The sequence below is a fragment of the Pelmatolapia mariae genome, linkage group LG4 (genome assembly GCF_036321145.2).
Source record: "Pelmatolapia mariae isolate MD_Pm_ZW linkage group LG4, Pm_UMD_F_2, whole genome shotgun sequence".
NCBI classification, from domain to species: domain Eukaryota; kingdom Metazoa; phylum Chordata; class Actinopteri; order Cichliformes; family Cichlidae; genus Pelmatolapia; species Pelmatolapia mariae.
Window position 1 is genome coordinate 24,150,858 of NC_086230.1, and position 16,287 is coordinate 24,167,144.

The 16,287-nt window shown below is 39.1% G+C and overlaps 2 protein-coding genes across 2 annotated transcripts; both read left to right on the forward strand.

Annotated features, from left to right (window-relative positions):
* The first annotated feature begins 51 nt into the window (after nt 1–51).
* atp13a1 (ATPase 13A1) lies at nt 52–10,150 on the forward strand. The gene is made up of 25 exons (XM_063472042.1): nt 52–608; nt 1,646–1,735; nt 2,275–2,538; nt 2,635–2,790; nt 3,306–3,375; nt 3,470–3,576; nt 3,672–3,801; nt 3,897–3,952; nt 4,063–4,189; nt 4,296–4,433; nt 4,851–4,971; nt 5,114–5,271; nt 5,530–5,705; nt 5,784–5,894; nt 5,991–6,116; nt 6,197–6,305; nt 6,415–6,608; nt 7,092–7,188; nt 7,270–7,454; nt 7,696–7,810; nt 7,917–8,113; nt 8,210–8,352; nt 9,120–9,231; nt 9,322–9,465; nt 9,553–10,150. Exons 1-25 carry the CDS (start codon nt 255–257, stop codon nt 9,661–9,663), a joined length of 3,591 nt encoding a protein of 1,196 aa, XP_063328112.1. The 5' UTR covers nt 52–254; the 3' UTR covers nt 9,664–10,150.
* A 2,051-nt stretch (nt 10,151–12,201) lies between these two features.
* On the forward strand, nt 12,202–16,071 carry LOC134626342 (uncharacterized). Its single transcript, XM_063472075.1, has 11 exons — nt 12,202–12,235; nt 12,486–12,522; nt 12,602–12,875; nt 12,987–13,060; nt 14,102–14,174; nt 14,267–14,348; nt 14,479–14,529; nt 14,643–14,714; nt 14,824–14,971; nt 15,321–15,408; nt 15,508–16,071. Exons 3-11 carry the CDS (start codon nt 12,686–12,688, stop codon nt 15,588–15,590), a joined length of 861 nt encoding a protein of 286 aa, XP_063328145.1. The 5' UTR covers nt 12,202–12,235; nt 12,486–12,522; nt 12,602–12,685; the 3' UTR covers nt 15,591–16,071.
* The last annotated feature ends 216 nt before the right edge of the window (nt 16,072–16,287 follow it).

Sequence of the window (16,287 nt, forward strand, 5' to 3'; positions counted from 1 at the left end):
GAGGTAAAAAAACAAAACAAAAAAAAAAACAACGTTGTTTTTCCCGGTTCAATCGCGTTGTGCCAGCTAGAACATTACGTGTCTTTACGTCGTTACGTATGCGGAAGACACGGCCGTGGGAGCGAGCGATTCAGTAAACGGGCTCTGAGGGCAGAACTGCTCACCGTTCCGTGTGTAGATTCGTATTTTTACAGGCTACAGCACGACGGGTGGTGGTGGATGATAGAGGGGGCCATAGGGGCGAGCACAGTACGATGAACGACACCAAGAAAGACGGGAGAATGGCTGCAGACGGAATCCGGGGACCGGGTGAGCTGCAAATGGCCCCCTCTGTGAACCATAACCAGCATGACAGCGGCACCGGCGATGAGCTGGTGAGCTCGGTGACGCTGTACAGGCGAAGGCCCCGACTGCTGCACGGCACTGTGCTCCCGTTTCTGGCTTTTCTCTACCCGGGCTGGCTGTACGTATGGCTAGGAGTGTACGGAGCCTCAGATTATCCAGAGGCAGGCCTCCTGGCGTTAGCCGCTATCGGGATCGCGCACGTCCTCACAGCACTTTCTGGTTATTGGTCTGTGCACGCGCATTGTTGGCTCACTTGTTCAAAGGTAAACATAATTAATAAATATCTTATTAAGCCTGCTGATATCCAAATAGACCCCACTGGTTTGCCCTTCTGTGTTTGTCTATGTCAAAGGTCAGGAACATCATGAGCTGAAGTGCAGGTACAGGTGTCTGAAACCAGTGGAGCAGAACAGGTTTTCTGGGTTATAATCACTGCACTAATTTCATGGACACAAGTGATCAAACTTTCACCGTACATCTCCACAATTCCCTTATAAAATCGTATTTTAAATCTTCGCTACAACATTTAGTACCTTCATTTAAACTCTTCAGCATACTTTTGGACATTATTTCCAAATTCACTATGTTCTAAAACGGGGAAGATGTGGACCAAAAAAGGCGTAAAAACCTACGTGACTTTATTAATCCTACCAATGGGAGATTGACTTATTGCTGAAAGTTTATATAGGAACATTTCTTGACTAGGATCGAAGCCTCCACACCAATAACTGGTGGGCGTATTATGTATCTAAACACAAGTGGTCTGTGTACAGAAAAGCAATGAGTATGTGAAATATTTGCATAATCTTATTTGTTTGTTTGTTTGTTTTTTATGTCCAACTAAGTAAAGCAAACCTAATTTGGTGGAAAAAAGAAAACCCTGGTGCTCAGCATTTCTGTGTTTACTTAGCAAGCAGCTGCATAAGAATAGTTTCCCTTTCACAAAGTCAAAGTTATATTTGCATCAATAACGTAATCAAGCTCAATTTTACAGTCAGACATAAAAGTTAAGTATATTTTCATATTGAGGTCCCAGTATAGCTTAGCAGGTTAAATCTGCCCTGAGGCTACTTACTGTGCTTTCCTGTCTTCTCTTTACTTTCGTAATACAATAAAGACTAAAAGCCCACAAAATATAATGAACAAGTGCATTTTCACATTATGCCTGAAATGCATGTTTGCTGTACATCAGGGAATGCTTTATTTTAGAGGAACAAAATTCATGAGGCACACGACTATGCCAAAAATAAGTGTGACTGTTGTGTGTGAATTTGTCACCTGTCTTTTTTGACGTCTGCAGGAGCCAGACCCAGAAAAGGCTACGCTGGCAAAGGTCATACCCACCCCCAACAATGGCTCCGCGGAGCTAGTAGCACTACAGAGGGACCAGGTCAGTGCACATAATTTACTCCTGGCATCCTCTGAAATGATGTGGATTTTGTTGTTGATCTGGAGCATGCTTCCTGTTGACAAATCCCAAGGTTTTGAAGCAACACTGTCTCCTTTGTCACTTTCTTATGAATGCTGCTTATGTGTGAACCTTCTGGGAAGGTTTTTGGTTTTACTTTAGGCAAGGAAAATAATTTTAATAGCTTACAGTCTGCAGCATTGATAGTCCCATGTATCATGCTTGAGTAGTAACAGAAGTTAAATGGGAAAGTGTTGTCTTGCTGTCTCTGCAGTCTTGACAAAGTGCTCAGTGTTAGGTTCGCTTTCATAGCAGATACACTGGTTTACTGGAGATAAACCATTTTCAGTTTATACTGAAAAGGCCACAACTTTGTTGGATCTTTTTCTAAAATATTCCCCTACTTGAGAGTACATATAATTTGCTATAATTAGACATGATGTGAAAATTGTAAGGAGTATCAAGTGCCTTTCAGCCTTTTGTGAATGCTTCAGTATACAATTTCTTATTTTGTCCAACAGGATGAAAACGGGGAAAGAACTCTGTCTTTCGAGTTTCAAAAGATCCGCTACACCTTTGACTACAAAGAAAAGAAATGTTTCCTTCCAATAGCATTTCCCATAAGTAACCCACTGGGATACTTTCAATCCTGGCGTGGCTACCAGGAGGAGACTGAGCTCAAAGCTGCAGAGAAGCGTTATGGCACCAATCGTGCTGAAATGATTGTTCCAGATTTTCTGGAGCTCTTCAAAGAAAGGGCCACAGCTCCCTTTTTTGTTTTCCAGGTATGTGTGGAAGTATTTGACAGGTTTTATATTTTAAAAAAATATATAAATATTCTCGCATTCATGTATTGTTACGCACCTTCGTCCATATATCAGGTGTTTTGTGTGGGGCTGTGGTGTCTGGATGAGTACTGGTACTACAGTGTTTTCACGCTGTTCATGCTGGTGGCATTTGAGGCCTCTCTGGTCCAGCAGCAAATGAGAAATATGTCAGAGATTCGGCGCATGGGAAACAAGCCCTACATGATTCAGGTAGGGTTGATGTATTTTATTGTTTTGTATGATATGTTTTGAAAGTATAAAGAAAAAAACATTATTGTCAGTATTGCAGACAAGCCAAAGAAATCCTACAATTAAATTAATTATCTTAACATGTCAACATCTAAAATATATTAGATGCTAAGTGAAGAGTTGGTTCTTATAGTGAATGTACTTGTTGTGGGATAAATGCGCAGTTCTAAAAACCTGAGTGATTTTAATAATGGCCACATAATCAGTGGTTAGCAGGTAGTGACACTGGTCTGAGAAGGGACCAATGAACCAGGGTCAGAGTATTGGAACAAATCTCATTCATGCTTGCTTTAACACAGGACCATGGCTAATACAAAGCTATGCTGAAAGCATCACTGAGCGTTGTGATTTGTAGTTCTCTTGCCTTAATTGATTTGAGATTTGGTAGCAAGCTAATCAAGGACTCTTGTAATGTTTTGTTTAATCGGTGCAAGTATTTAAAGCAGCCCATATTAAATACATGTATTTTTTGACAGGTATATCGCAACAGGAAGTGGAGACATATTTCTAGTGATGAACTTGTCCCTGGAGACATTGTCTCAATTGGTGAGTCTCCAGTCAATGTTTTTATGATTTCTCAACACAATAATCAACTTAACTCTGTTTAGCTGTGGTTAAATGTACATTCTCTACCTAATAGGGCGCTCACCACAGGACAACTTGGTCCCATGTGATGTGTTGCTGCTTAGGGGCCGTTGCATTGTGGATGAGGCCATGCTAACTGGAGAATCTGTGCCCCAGATGAAGGTTAGAAACGTATAGGTGATTACAATGTCTAATTGTTCAAAATGGCATTAGTCTTTGTGTAGCTCAGCTAATTGTTAAAAATATGTGGTGATCAGGAGCCAATTGAGGACTTGGACCCAGAAAGAATCCTGGATCTTCAGACAGACTCTCGCCTCCATGTCATCTCTGGTGGGACTAAAGTAGTTCAGCATAGCCCCCCTTTAAAAGCCAGTGCTGGACTCAAGCGTAAGTCCTAATTCCATTTTCTGTAAATGATTACATGTATTATGTATCTTTTTAAAATGAGGTGCATGCTTTAAAGTCTTCTTCTTTATGTGCAGCGGTAGACAATGGCTGTGTAGCCTATGTACTGAGAACAGGATTCTACACCTCTCAGGTCAGGAATTTGCTTACTGCATTTATATTCTAGTTTTGATAGCAATCTATAGTCTGTGTTATGTCATACCCGAAACTGTATTAAATGTGTGTTGTCAAACTTGCCTCTAGGGTAAACTGTTAAGGACAATTCTCTTTGGTGTGAAGAGAGTGACAGCAAACAACCTGGAGACCTTCATCTTCATTCTCTTCCTTCTTGTGTTTGCCATTGCTGCTGCTGTTTATGTGTGGGTTGAAGGTGAGAGGCCACGAATGAGCTTACTGAGATGTAATTCATAACTAACACATCATGTGTCTGGAATAAATTGTATCTAAATAATGTACTTGTGCTTTCATCCCGTTAGGGACCAAGGACCTAAGCAGAAACCGATACAAGCTCTTTCTGGAGTGCACGCTTATCCTCACCTCAGTGGTTCCACCAGAACTCCCCATAGAGCTTTCTCTAGCAGTTAACACATCTCTTATCGCCCTAGCTAAACTTTGTAAGTCTGTGTGCATGACTTGTGTTTGTTTGTTGAATATAAGATGTGCACTATAGCCTTAAACTTTCCTAGATTTCAGTGCTGAATGTGAAAAGGAAAATGGCCACATTAGTTTGATCAGATATTAAACCAGTTTTACCCTGCCAGCTCCATAGCACAAAGTCTGTGTCAAGCCTGAATGCACCCACAGTATTTCCATGTGACACGGACAGTCTCTTGCTATCTGCTACATATGAGAAAGAAAAATGGCAAAACAAAAAGCTGAACAAATTCCTATGATTTTGTTTAGATGGTCAGTTTCAAACATTTAGGCATTAGATTAGATTTAGATGTGAAAACTTGTGAAGACTTGGAAAGGAAACTTATAAAACAAAACTTGTAACAGCAATGTCTCACTCTTCTTTTTCTACTCCTCAGATGTATTTTGCACAGAGCCTTTCAGGATACCATTTGCTGGGAAAGTGGAGATTTGCTGTTTTGACAAAACAGGAACACTCACCAGTGATAGTCTGGTAGTACGAGGAGTAGCCGGTCTTAGGTAAACACTTCAGCACCGCTATTACTGTTTTGCCATTACAGCAAAAATTGTGAAGCACAATGACAAAGCATACTACACTGTACTTTAGGTTGGTTAATATTTACATACATTTACTTTACGTGGATCTTTTGTTTTATGACAGAGAGGGGAAGGAGGTGATGCCTGTATCTGAGATTCCAGTTGAGACACACAGGGTGGTGGCTACCTGTCACTCACTGGTCACTATGGATGATGGACAACTAGTCGGAGATCCACTAGAGAAGGCCATGCTGACTGCTGCTGACTGGACCCTTACAAAAGGTACCAGAAAGTAATCCCTTCAGCGTACAGTGCAGGAAAATGGCTTGTGTGTGACAGAACATGTGCAGCATATACTCACGTTTTTGTTAAATAATGTTTCCTTTTCAAATTTTCTCATGTTTGCATTACCATACCCGTTGTGTTGAGCTTATCTTAAAGCAATGCTTATTTTTAAATACCATTGTACTTTTACAGCAAATGTTAGTATTTGGGTATATCTGTCTTTGACACAATGCTAACTTTTGTCTCTTTGACCAGATGAAAAGGTGTTCCCACGAGGCATTAAAACCCAGGGACTTAAGATCCACCAGCGTTTCCATTTTGCCAGCGCTCTAAAGAGGATGTCTGTCCTGGCCTCCTATGAGAAACTTGGCTCCACTGAACTCTGCTACATATCAACTGTTAAGGGCGCTCCAGAGACACTCAGAGGAATGGTATAGGCTGACATCCTGAAAAAAATACTCATGTCTTATAGCATAATCAAGTATATCCTAACATGTCTGTCATTGTAGTTTGCAGAATGTCCTGCAAGTTATGACCAAGTGCACAAGGAAATGTCACGGGAGGGAGCTAGAGTGCTGGCCTTGGGCTACAAAGAGATGGGACACCTTAGTCATCAGCAGGTTCTTGTTTCAGTTTACTCAGAATGTTCAGATATTGTCTTATCTGAAAATAAATTTGTTTGAAACTGACCTGATTGTTTATGGGTGATCACAAAGGTTCGGGAGATGAGTCGCGATGCTCTGGAGTGTGACCTTCATTTTGCTGGGTTCATGGTCGTGTCTTGTCCACTTAAGAATGACAGCAAAGCTGTCATCAGAGAGATCCAAGAAGCATCTCATCATGTAAATAAGCAGATGTTGCAAAATTACACAAATGTACTGAGTAATGTTTTAAGATGCTTAATACATCTGTCTTCTTTCAGGTTGTCATGATCACAGGTGATAACCCTTTAACAGCATGTCATGTAGCAAGAGAGCTCCACTTCATCCAGAAAGAACACACCCTTATATTACAGCCAAGCTCTAATCAAGGTAAGAGGAGTATCGCATTATAGAACTACGTGTGTTACTCAAATAACGGCCTAGGTGTTTAGATCAAGAACAAGACGTGTTATGTATTAAAATTATGTTTTTTTTCCAGGTAAATGGCAGTGGGAATCCATTGATGGCACCGTGTGTGCACCACTGCCCCCGCCATCCATTTCTTCATTTGTGCGCGAGTTTGACTTATGTGTAACAGGGGAAGGGCTGGCCAGATTGAGCTGTGATCCCCGGCTACTCCACACCCTGTTGCCTCACATTCAAGTGTTTGCTCGTGTCAGTCCAAAACAGAAGGTAGGTCCTTAAGCACCATTGGATCCCTTAATAGTGTTATGATTCATACTTTTGAAACATTTCAAAAGATCAATTCATAGAAACTTATCTCTGGGTTACATTTAGTGTGCCACTATATGCAGCCATGGGAAAGTAGCTTAACAGGTTTTAAAAAAGGGGTGGGGAAAAAAAATCATTTGTTGTTGTCTATGTCAAGCACTAGTTATCAGTTTGTTGGTGTCAAATTTTAAAATCTTAATTGTTTCTTAATAGTAATAAGAATATTACAGTGGGACCTATCACAGAGTACAGACAGGTAGTAGTTTCAGAAGTCTGTTTGTAGTGCATTCAAAACAGAGGCATTTTACTGGAAGATACTACCTATAAAAAAACAGGTAGTAACTGGAACAAATTTGGTTAGACTTCTCTGGGGTTTGTTGAAATGCATTTTAGGAAATACTGGCAGTGTTTGTAACAATACTTTACTCATCTATTGTGTGTCAGGAATTTGTGATCACCAGTCTGAAGGGGCTGGGTTATGTGACACTGATGTGCGGTGATGGTACAAATGATGTGGGAGCTCTGAAACATGCTCACATAGGTAAGATTTATCAGCTATAATCGAGTTAGCATTTATGACACCAGCAGATTGCAATGATTACTTTTTTTCCTCCTCCCTCAGGTGTTGCACTATTAGCCAATGCCCCTGAGCGCATGCCTGAAAAAAAGAAACGTGGAAGAGAAAAGGAGTCATCCACATCAGAAACCAGACCTTTACCGCCTGTCACTTCAGGAGGCAAACTGAGCTCAAGGGCCGCCAGACAACGGGTGATGGCCCAGAGAGAAGAGCAGCTTGCAGCACAAAAAGTGTGTAATTGTAATTTGCTTAAACTCCAATGACTCGTCTTGAAACCAATTTATATTCATTAGTCTACTGAATGTAGCATGCTAGTCTGTCCTGCTAGTCTATTCTGCTCTGTAATGACCTATCTATCTAGGGGTAATTTAAAAAAAATGTTATTCCTAGAAAAGGTCATTAACTTGGCTTTTACTTGAGTAATAAGAGTTGTAGTACACTGGTGTTAATATCAGGGTTTTTCTGGAACAGGAGAGGATCAGTCAAGTCCTGCGTGAACTTGAAGAGGATCAGGTACAAGTAGTGAAGCTAGGTGATGCCTCCATTGCTGCTCCCTTCACCTCAAAACTCTCTTCCATACAGTGCAGTAAGTTACACAACCTTTTGATTGTATCTCTTTTCATAATCTACACCGATCAAACCATAATGATGCTTCCCATTTCTGAAACTTGTTATTTTGTGTTTGCCCCCAGTCTGCCATGTAATAAAGCAAGGCCGTTGCACTCTGGTAACAACACTCCAGATGTTCAAGATCCTTGCTCTCAATGCTCTAGTGCTGGCCTACAGTCAGTCTGTCCTCTACCTCGAGGGAGTGAAGTTCAGTGATTTCCAAGCAACTCTGCAAGGTCTCCTTTTGGCTGGATGCTTCCTTTTCATCTCTAGGTCAAAGGTGAGAATATTTACCTAATGTTTTTCTTCTACCATGACATCTGTTCACCGTTTTTAATTACAGTCAAACTAAGAACCTCTTTTCCTCTTTGTCTAGCCACTGAAAACACTGTCTCGAGAGCGGCCCTTACCAAACATCTTCAATCTATATACAGTTTTGACTGTGCTCCTGCAGTTTGCTGTTCACTTCTGCAGTCTTGTTTACCTTTACAAAGAGGCACAAAGTAGAAGTCCGCCCAGGTAAATCAAATTTGGACAGAAAGGGACAACAGGACAAAAAATTAATAAACAAATAAATAAATCACTTCTGCTTTTATGGTTAATTGTTTACATTGTTAGTATTGTTCAGATATGGTTTGAACTTTCATTCTTTCACAGATAAATTCTAAATGTAATGGACTAGATTATAGATGTTTTTCTCTCTCCAAAATCAGCCAAGACTGAGTGTCCTATCAGTAGTCAGCAGCAGTTTATGTAAATAAAATAATTTGAAGTTGTTTTTAAAAAAAAAAATATGAATGTCATTTCAACATCAAATATTCATTAAGTAGTAACATTTTCTAAGGCTCTTCAGATATTGAAGTTTTTTACTTAAACTGGGAAAATCATTCATGTTACTTCACTTTTTGCTCTCCTATCTGCATGTTATACAACTGGATATAAAATGTTTTTAATTTGTCTTTAATGTCTTATTGCATAGGTCTCCTAAAGAGCTTCCAAATTTTAGTAACTTGTTGCTTTATATGTGTTCTTTGTACAATTCCAAAGACAAAAAATGTGCTTGCTGTAAGGGCCAAAGGCCTCTTAAATGACTTGACTGAGGATCTGTTTTGCCTTTTAAATGTCAAGGCAAAAGAAGAATTAAACCAGGAATTTACCATCCTGGTTTAACCTGCTTCTAATTTGTTTCTAATTTTTACCTGATTACATTACGTAATTTATTTAATTTTATAGTTTTGTATAGTTGTTTAATTTTTTAGATTTTAATTGTGTCGTCTCATTTGCAGAGCGGAGCAGTTTGTAGATCTGTATAAAGAGTTTGAACCAAGTCTAATTAACAGCACCGTGTACATCATGTCAATGGCCATGCAGATGGCCACCTTTGCCATTAACTACAAGGTATTTATCCTTAGTATTAGTATTTGTTATTGCTGCATCTTTAAAGCATTTATGTAGAAGACTCAAAGCATTTGTCTTTGTGTGTGTTAGGGTCACCCCTTCATGGAGTCTCTTAGCGAGAATCGACCTCTACTGTGGAGTATCGCTTTGTCAGGTTTAGCAATTGTCGGACTTCTTACTGGATCCTCACCAGAATTCAATGAACAGTTTGCTCTTGTAGATATTCCAACTGAGGTGAGCTGACATTGTTTTACTATGCATTGTTTTAATATCCTCATAATAATTATATACCTCCTGATTAACCTGTCTTCTTCCTTGCAGTTCAAATTCATCATTGCCCAGGTTCTGGTGGTGGACTTTGTTGCTGCTCTGCTGGTGGACCGTGTCTTGCAGTTCCTGCTGGGCAAAGGAACTCTCAGGCTGCCTTCTTAAACTTGGTGCCAACAGCAACCACTGCCTTTACCAACCAAACTGTAAAGGGAGAGATGATGTTGGAAGAGGAAGAGAATGAAAAGCTGTTGTGAAAAATACGGGACAACTGAGACAGTCATGGCGTACAATACTGCACACTGTGTATCACTTCCTATGTCCTGCTCTACCCTCCTCCTTAACCATCTGTGTTTCTGTATTTTCATCAAGTCTATGTTTGAATTGTTTTAATTCTTTTCCTCATGACTCATTTTTTTTCCACATTTCTCTCTTTCCTTATCTGTTGCTCACCACTGTTACAAAACGCCATGAAGACAGCAGTATTGAGTGGAGTGTGAGATTGTGCCAGCCAGAGTGAAACATACAGGCACAAAAAGGGGCATTCTCCAAGAGAATTGGGAAAGTGTTTTGGATTTTTTTGATTCCCCTCCTTGATTTTGTAAAAAGTGGAAACATCTTTAACAGACTTATAAAGACTTAATACAAATTATGAAGTCTGCCACGTGTTTTGTCAAGGTTGACCATGTCCAAATGGTCATGAAAAACCCTGTTCCTTAAGATAGGTAAGTAAAGCGTGGTCAGGGACTTGTAGTACAATGTAAATGTACAAAGAAGGTTATTATTGAAAGCGTTTATCTCATGGGACTTGTGACACTGGCCAAAACAAATGTGCCATTTCACCTAGCTTCAGGTTATCAGAGATGCCTGAGAGCTCATGAACTTTTTGTTTACTCGCTGACTGATCTAACAAACATGTCGGTCATAGAAGAACACCATACATAATCTTTGAGCAAAGTAAAGCATCTTAAACAAACCACCATTCTCAAAAAGATTAGGGAGAATTTGGATTTCAGTGTTGATCAAGAAGTGTACCAATTACTCAATTACTTTCCCCTTTACTGGGCCATAAAATCTAAAATGTGCTTATATACTCAGACAGTGTCAAGAATAGACAATGGGAAAGGTGTCAATAATTTTCTGAGAAGTTGGCTTTAGCTTTTCATCAGCTGACAGGGCTAATTTTCTGCTTTACTAATGAAAAGACAGATGGAGTGACAGATTTAAACACAGTGGTAATTTTCCTCATTGTCAAGGTTTCACAGTTAGCATGTATATTAAGTCCTAAATAACTGTATTTGTGTTTCTTAAACTTGCTTATCGGGGGAACATTTTAGCCCTTTGAAATGTAACAAATAGTTCCACTATTTTTTGAAAAGGTCATTTTTTTAAAAAAAAGTGAAAAAAAAATCTTTTGAAATGGTTGAACTTGATTATCACTTGAATTTTTAACATTTCACACTGTTTTGTATATGGATAGTGCATACAATTTTATATATTTTTGATACATATGTACACTTGACATGAAGGTGACTTGGCAGCTGTGAACACATTCCAACCAGGGGCCAGTGAACCTTCAACTCTGCTGTAAACAAATGAAGAGAAAAAAATGCTTTCACTGCAACTCTCTAATTTTGACACTATGATAGATATAGAGATTGATTTTTAGAAAGATTACTAGGATGTGAATATACAGATTAGAGTGACCAGTAGGGAAATGCTGGATCCATTATGGTAAAAATTAATTGCAATGAAAAGAGTAAGAACAGAAACTGAAACCTTAACAGGAAAACGTAAAAGTGACATGCAATGTATCATCATAGGTTAGTGGTCTGCTAAAAAGCTTGGGTACGTGTTTGTGTATGATTGGATAAAGGGAGCACATGAATGACAAGATCTGTGCAAGAGAAGTGGTTGCAATATTAATCACTTATACTGCAATTTAAGTAGGTGGCTTCTGACTTAGAGGAGAATTTTTGGCGTAAATGTCCCAGCAAGAGCTGATTGTTATCCATAGTTATTACTTAACAAAATGAAATGTACTATAGAGTGCTTTTGTCAAATAACAAGGGTTTAACTTAAAACTAAAATTGCCAGCAGTCAGGAAATACCATAAAGGAGATTAAGCAAAAGGCCTAAAATTCAGAGGTCACAAAGCACCAGAAAATCATCAGATTTTATTTACAAAAAAGACCAGGTATGGAGCTGATCATTTAAATTGGGCAACCCCAGTAGGTCGAGCTTGGTCCAAGGAGGGGTCAGAACTTGTAGCCTGAATTTCTACATGTCATTACATTACAGGCATATTGTGGATCCACATATTTTATTTCACTGTAATATTTAATATGTAAAAGAAAAAAAAGTGACACATCTCTTCGGGAATATGCAAACTACATGTCCTGTGTTCTACACACAGCCTTTGCACATCCCGTGCGCCACACGGCTCCTAATAACCTTACAAAGTTAAACACTTTTCCCGAAAAACCATCATATCTCTATTCAAAAGTCAATGTCTGTAACTACACTGAAAATAAAGGTAAACCGCTTTGTTAACTATGTTTAAATGCTTCGAGGACATTCGCTATATTGGCCGCGATCTCGTTTGTATATGTTAATGCCAAACTACATTTCCCATGCTGCTTAGTTCCCTGGAGGGGTGTGGTCTGTTGGGCGCGCTGGGTGAACAACTATTTGAAAGAAAAATGGCGGAAAAGGATTTGGAAGTTGGTCAAGACGGGTATGTATCTTGCTTTATAACGGCAAATGCAAGCAGTTTATTATAAACAGGAGTTGATGAATTAAGTATTTTTTCTTAAAGGCTTATGGCTGACAGAGGTTTGCTGAACGTATATCACTGTAGTTTGCCGTTGCTTAGCAAAGTAAAGTTTTCAGCGACACGTAATAGTAATTTATTTTATTCAAATGTATATTATTAATATTTTTGCATATGTGACGCTGTCTTTTAAATTCGCAAAATATTCTTACAGTTGCGGAAGTGTCGCCTTAGCTGACAGCCAGAGTGAGGTAAGGCATTTTAACTTACATTTAAGCTAACAACGTCACTCGTGCTAAATGTAATGTTTTTCAACCTATGTTGACGAAGGCCAACCCAGGGAAACAGTCTTCGAAAAGATGCTCTCCCACAAGTCCCGGTACATCTCCCCCACCCAAGTCTCCCCGTACCGACATGATATCACCCACAACAGAGACGCCAGAAGTAGCAAAAGGGCAACCAGACATAGACGTCCAAGAGGTTCAGCCAGAAAACAGTGATGAGCATACAGGTTCCTCTGTGAGCCCCACTGCACACAGGAAATCCTGGAGGAGGTCTACTATAAGCCGAAGATCTCTCCCTGCCCTTCCCAATCCATATCAGGGTGAGATTTGAGGCTTTATGCCCATTGTAAAGTATGGTCATGGAGTGGGTTTTTTTCTTCTTCTTCATTTTTTTCCTGCAATATAAATATTTATTTATGTGTTTACAATAGCTTTGTGTGGAAACATAAGTACATCCTTATCACACCATGAGAGGATCTTGAAATTAATGGAGGCTTCGATGAAGGTATGACCTTAAGAACATTAGCTATAACAAACTGAAAATTTAAATAACTAGGGGCAGTGTCATACTGTTTATCTCACTGCAAAAGCTTGTGTGTGTGGTTTTAAACGTACCGCACATTTAGAAAGTTGACTGACTACGTTCACACTTCAGGTCTTAATGCTCAATTCTGATTTTTTGATCAAATACGATTTTTTTGTCTGCTTGTTCACACTACAAATAAAATGTGACAGCAAACACGCTCTAGTGTGAACCTTCAAAGCGGCCCGCATGCGCAAAAGAAGACGTCACGCACAATGCGCTCTGTTTAGACCCAGACCAAACAGTATTGTTTGACTGATGGCCCTTAATATAAAGACTTGTTTCGGACTTTACGTTTCCCAATTTTGCTTTAAGTTATAAAGTTATTTGCATATGGCCTAATAACTAGTATACTACTACTACTGCTATCCTTATTGCTGTTTTAGAGAGGAGCGGTGCTTCAAAGGATAGTTGCAGATTTCTGTCAGAATCTGCAGATTATACAGTACAAATAAAATGTTCACGTTTCTCCAACGCTATCTTCCCAACAGTTTCACTAACATCTACACTGGATGGCCAGGAAGCGTTCACGATGTCTTCTCGGGCGCTTCTCCGGCACTGATAATTGGCGTCTGTCTTGTGTCAGTGACGTAAAAGACCGATTTAATGCGACATGACCATTCAAACAGCAGTCGCTTTCTAAAACATCAGATATGTATCCGATTCAGTACCACATACGAAAGTGACCCAGGCTGGATTTGAAAATATCGGATTTGTCCTGTTCACACTGTCATACCATGATCGGATATGGGTCGCATAGGGTCAAAAAAGTCGTATTTGATGTGCTTTCGCCTGCAGTGAGAACGTAGCCTAAATGGAGAAATAAACCCATTTGTGTAAAATCATTCAGCTACAATCACAATTAACTGGAAAGATCTTGGTTGCATTACCTTAGTGGAGCACATGCAGTGAATTGCCAAGATTCCTCAAGGTTATCCACCTAATCATCTGTTTTATCCCTAGTTGGCAATAGGAAGAACTCAAAATCAGCTTCAGTCAGTGCCAAATGCCTCATTGGAGACTTTTCAAAAACAAGGTTGGTGTTCATTTGATGTACATTGGATTTGAGACTCTTTATTGTATGACACAGAAATATTCTGTTTATTTTCCTGGCCTTTCTTTGCATAGTTGAGCACATCCAGAAAGAGTGGGGTTGCCTGGCCAATAGCATACATAATGAAACACATCAACAACCTTCTAGTGCAGCCAGGTATTGTAGTTGTAATTTATGTAATCAGTAATTCACATGGATTATATATTTTTTCTTTCTTCCAAACTTACTGATTACTTTCTAGTGTTTTGTTTGTTTTTTTTTTGCCTCTGTTTGCTTTTATATCTAGTAACCCCGCAGTGCAAAAAGCCATGGAAAAATACCAAAGAGCCATTAACAGGCATGTTGTTCTTATTAACTTTATGCCCTTATATCCATTTAAAGAAATTACCAGTCAGCCACATGGTATTCATTAAAGCAACAAATTTTTTTCAACTACCTCTTGTGTTTTAGGCTTCAGGCTGAAAGCGAATCTTGGGAGGCACTGCTGAACAAACACAGAAACAAAGCAAAGGAACTGGAAATGTGAATATATTTGTTCTTATTGAAGAATTACTATCTCACTGACTCCATTAATGTGCCATTATTGTCTTCTCAAAACTTTCTTGGTAATCTGCTCCTTTATTCATTTCAGGAAGGTGGAGAATGGCCAGGAGACGGGTGTATCACTAGAATCTACATCAGTGGCCCAGTCCTCACAGCACCTTTTCATACAGAGTAAACCTGACTACCAGGCTGTCCTGTGTAAACAACAACCCCTACTTCACACCATGTCCATGATTGTATGTTGGATTTTTTTTTTTTTTTTTTAATCATCATCACTAGAAAACTTGAAAGCAATGTGAGCTAGACATCCTTGATTAACCAGAGTACATGTGCTAGCTTTTGGGCACTTAACATCTAAGTTACAAACTTTAACTCTTATTGCTGCTTATATTTTAGTGTGATTATTAACCGTTTGTGATTTATCCCTGGCATAATTTTAAGAGTATATACATGAACAGTCAAATAGGAAGAGGATCAAATCAAATAAAAACCCCTTAACTTCAGAACTATTTTCATCTGTTTTGTAAATGCTATGCAATGAGGTTTTGTTTTTTTTTTCTTCTTCTTCTTCTTCTTTGCCTGTAGATGGACACACAATGTAAGATGGTTAGAGAGCTTCTGTCTATCAAAACACACTCTCAGTTATTGGTGAAAGAAACTAGTGGCCAGCTGGGTAATAGTTTTGTCATTTTTTTTTAGCATGCAACTGTTTAAGCATATTCAGCAAGGGTTTAATGAACTGACTGACCAATATGATTTCTTTTTCTACCAGCGGCAAAGGCTGGATTTCAGGATCTTTCATCTGACGTGCTCAGGAATCTTATGACAGCGCCTTTATCCTCTGCAACTTCATAAGGAAGGAAATCATAAGCAGTCTGGCTTCTGGTGGACCATGGCTTTGTTTGGCTTATATATTATGCTTGTATGTGTCTCTGTTAATTTGACCAGTATGTGATTTTTCTTTATTTGATGTCTTGTTTCATGACAAAGTAAACTCTAATGTTTTCCAAGTCAAATAAGGCTGTTTCACTCTGAAGTAGAAATTGTGATAGGCGTTGTTCAGGTAATGCTTGTGCTTGACCAGCAGATGGCAGTAGCTGGCTATATAAAGTTGTGATAAGCTTGGTAAATCGCCAGCGCGAATTTCCCGTCAAGGTTTAATTAAGTACGTTCTCACCTGTAAAAACCGGTGACTGCTAAGACTGGACCGGCAGATAATAAGAAAAAGATGTTTGTGAAAGATTGTCACAATCCTGCAAAATAAAGGTTACTGCTTGTTCATCAATTAAAAAAAAAAAACTGCAAGAAATCCCCACATCCAGGAGCTGATGACCTGTCTGAGGTGATTTGTATCAAAGTCAAAAACTAATATTGTATTTATTGAGTGAAAAGTAATGGCGTGCATTTAATGTGACAGCTTTTGAAGTGGTTTGACTATTACTATACTATACTGTAATTATTCTCACCAATGATAACCGAAAGAATTTGGTAAGTACACATGGTCAGTATAGTATAAATGATGTCAGTAAACCTATGCAGAAATGAAATACAT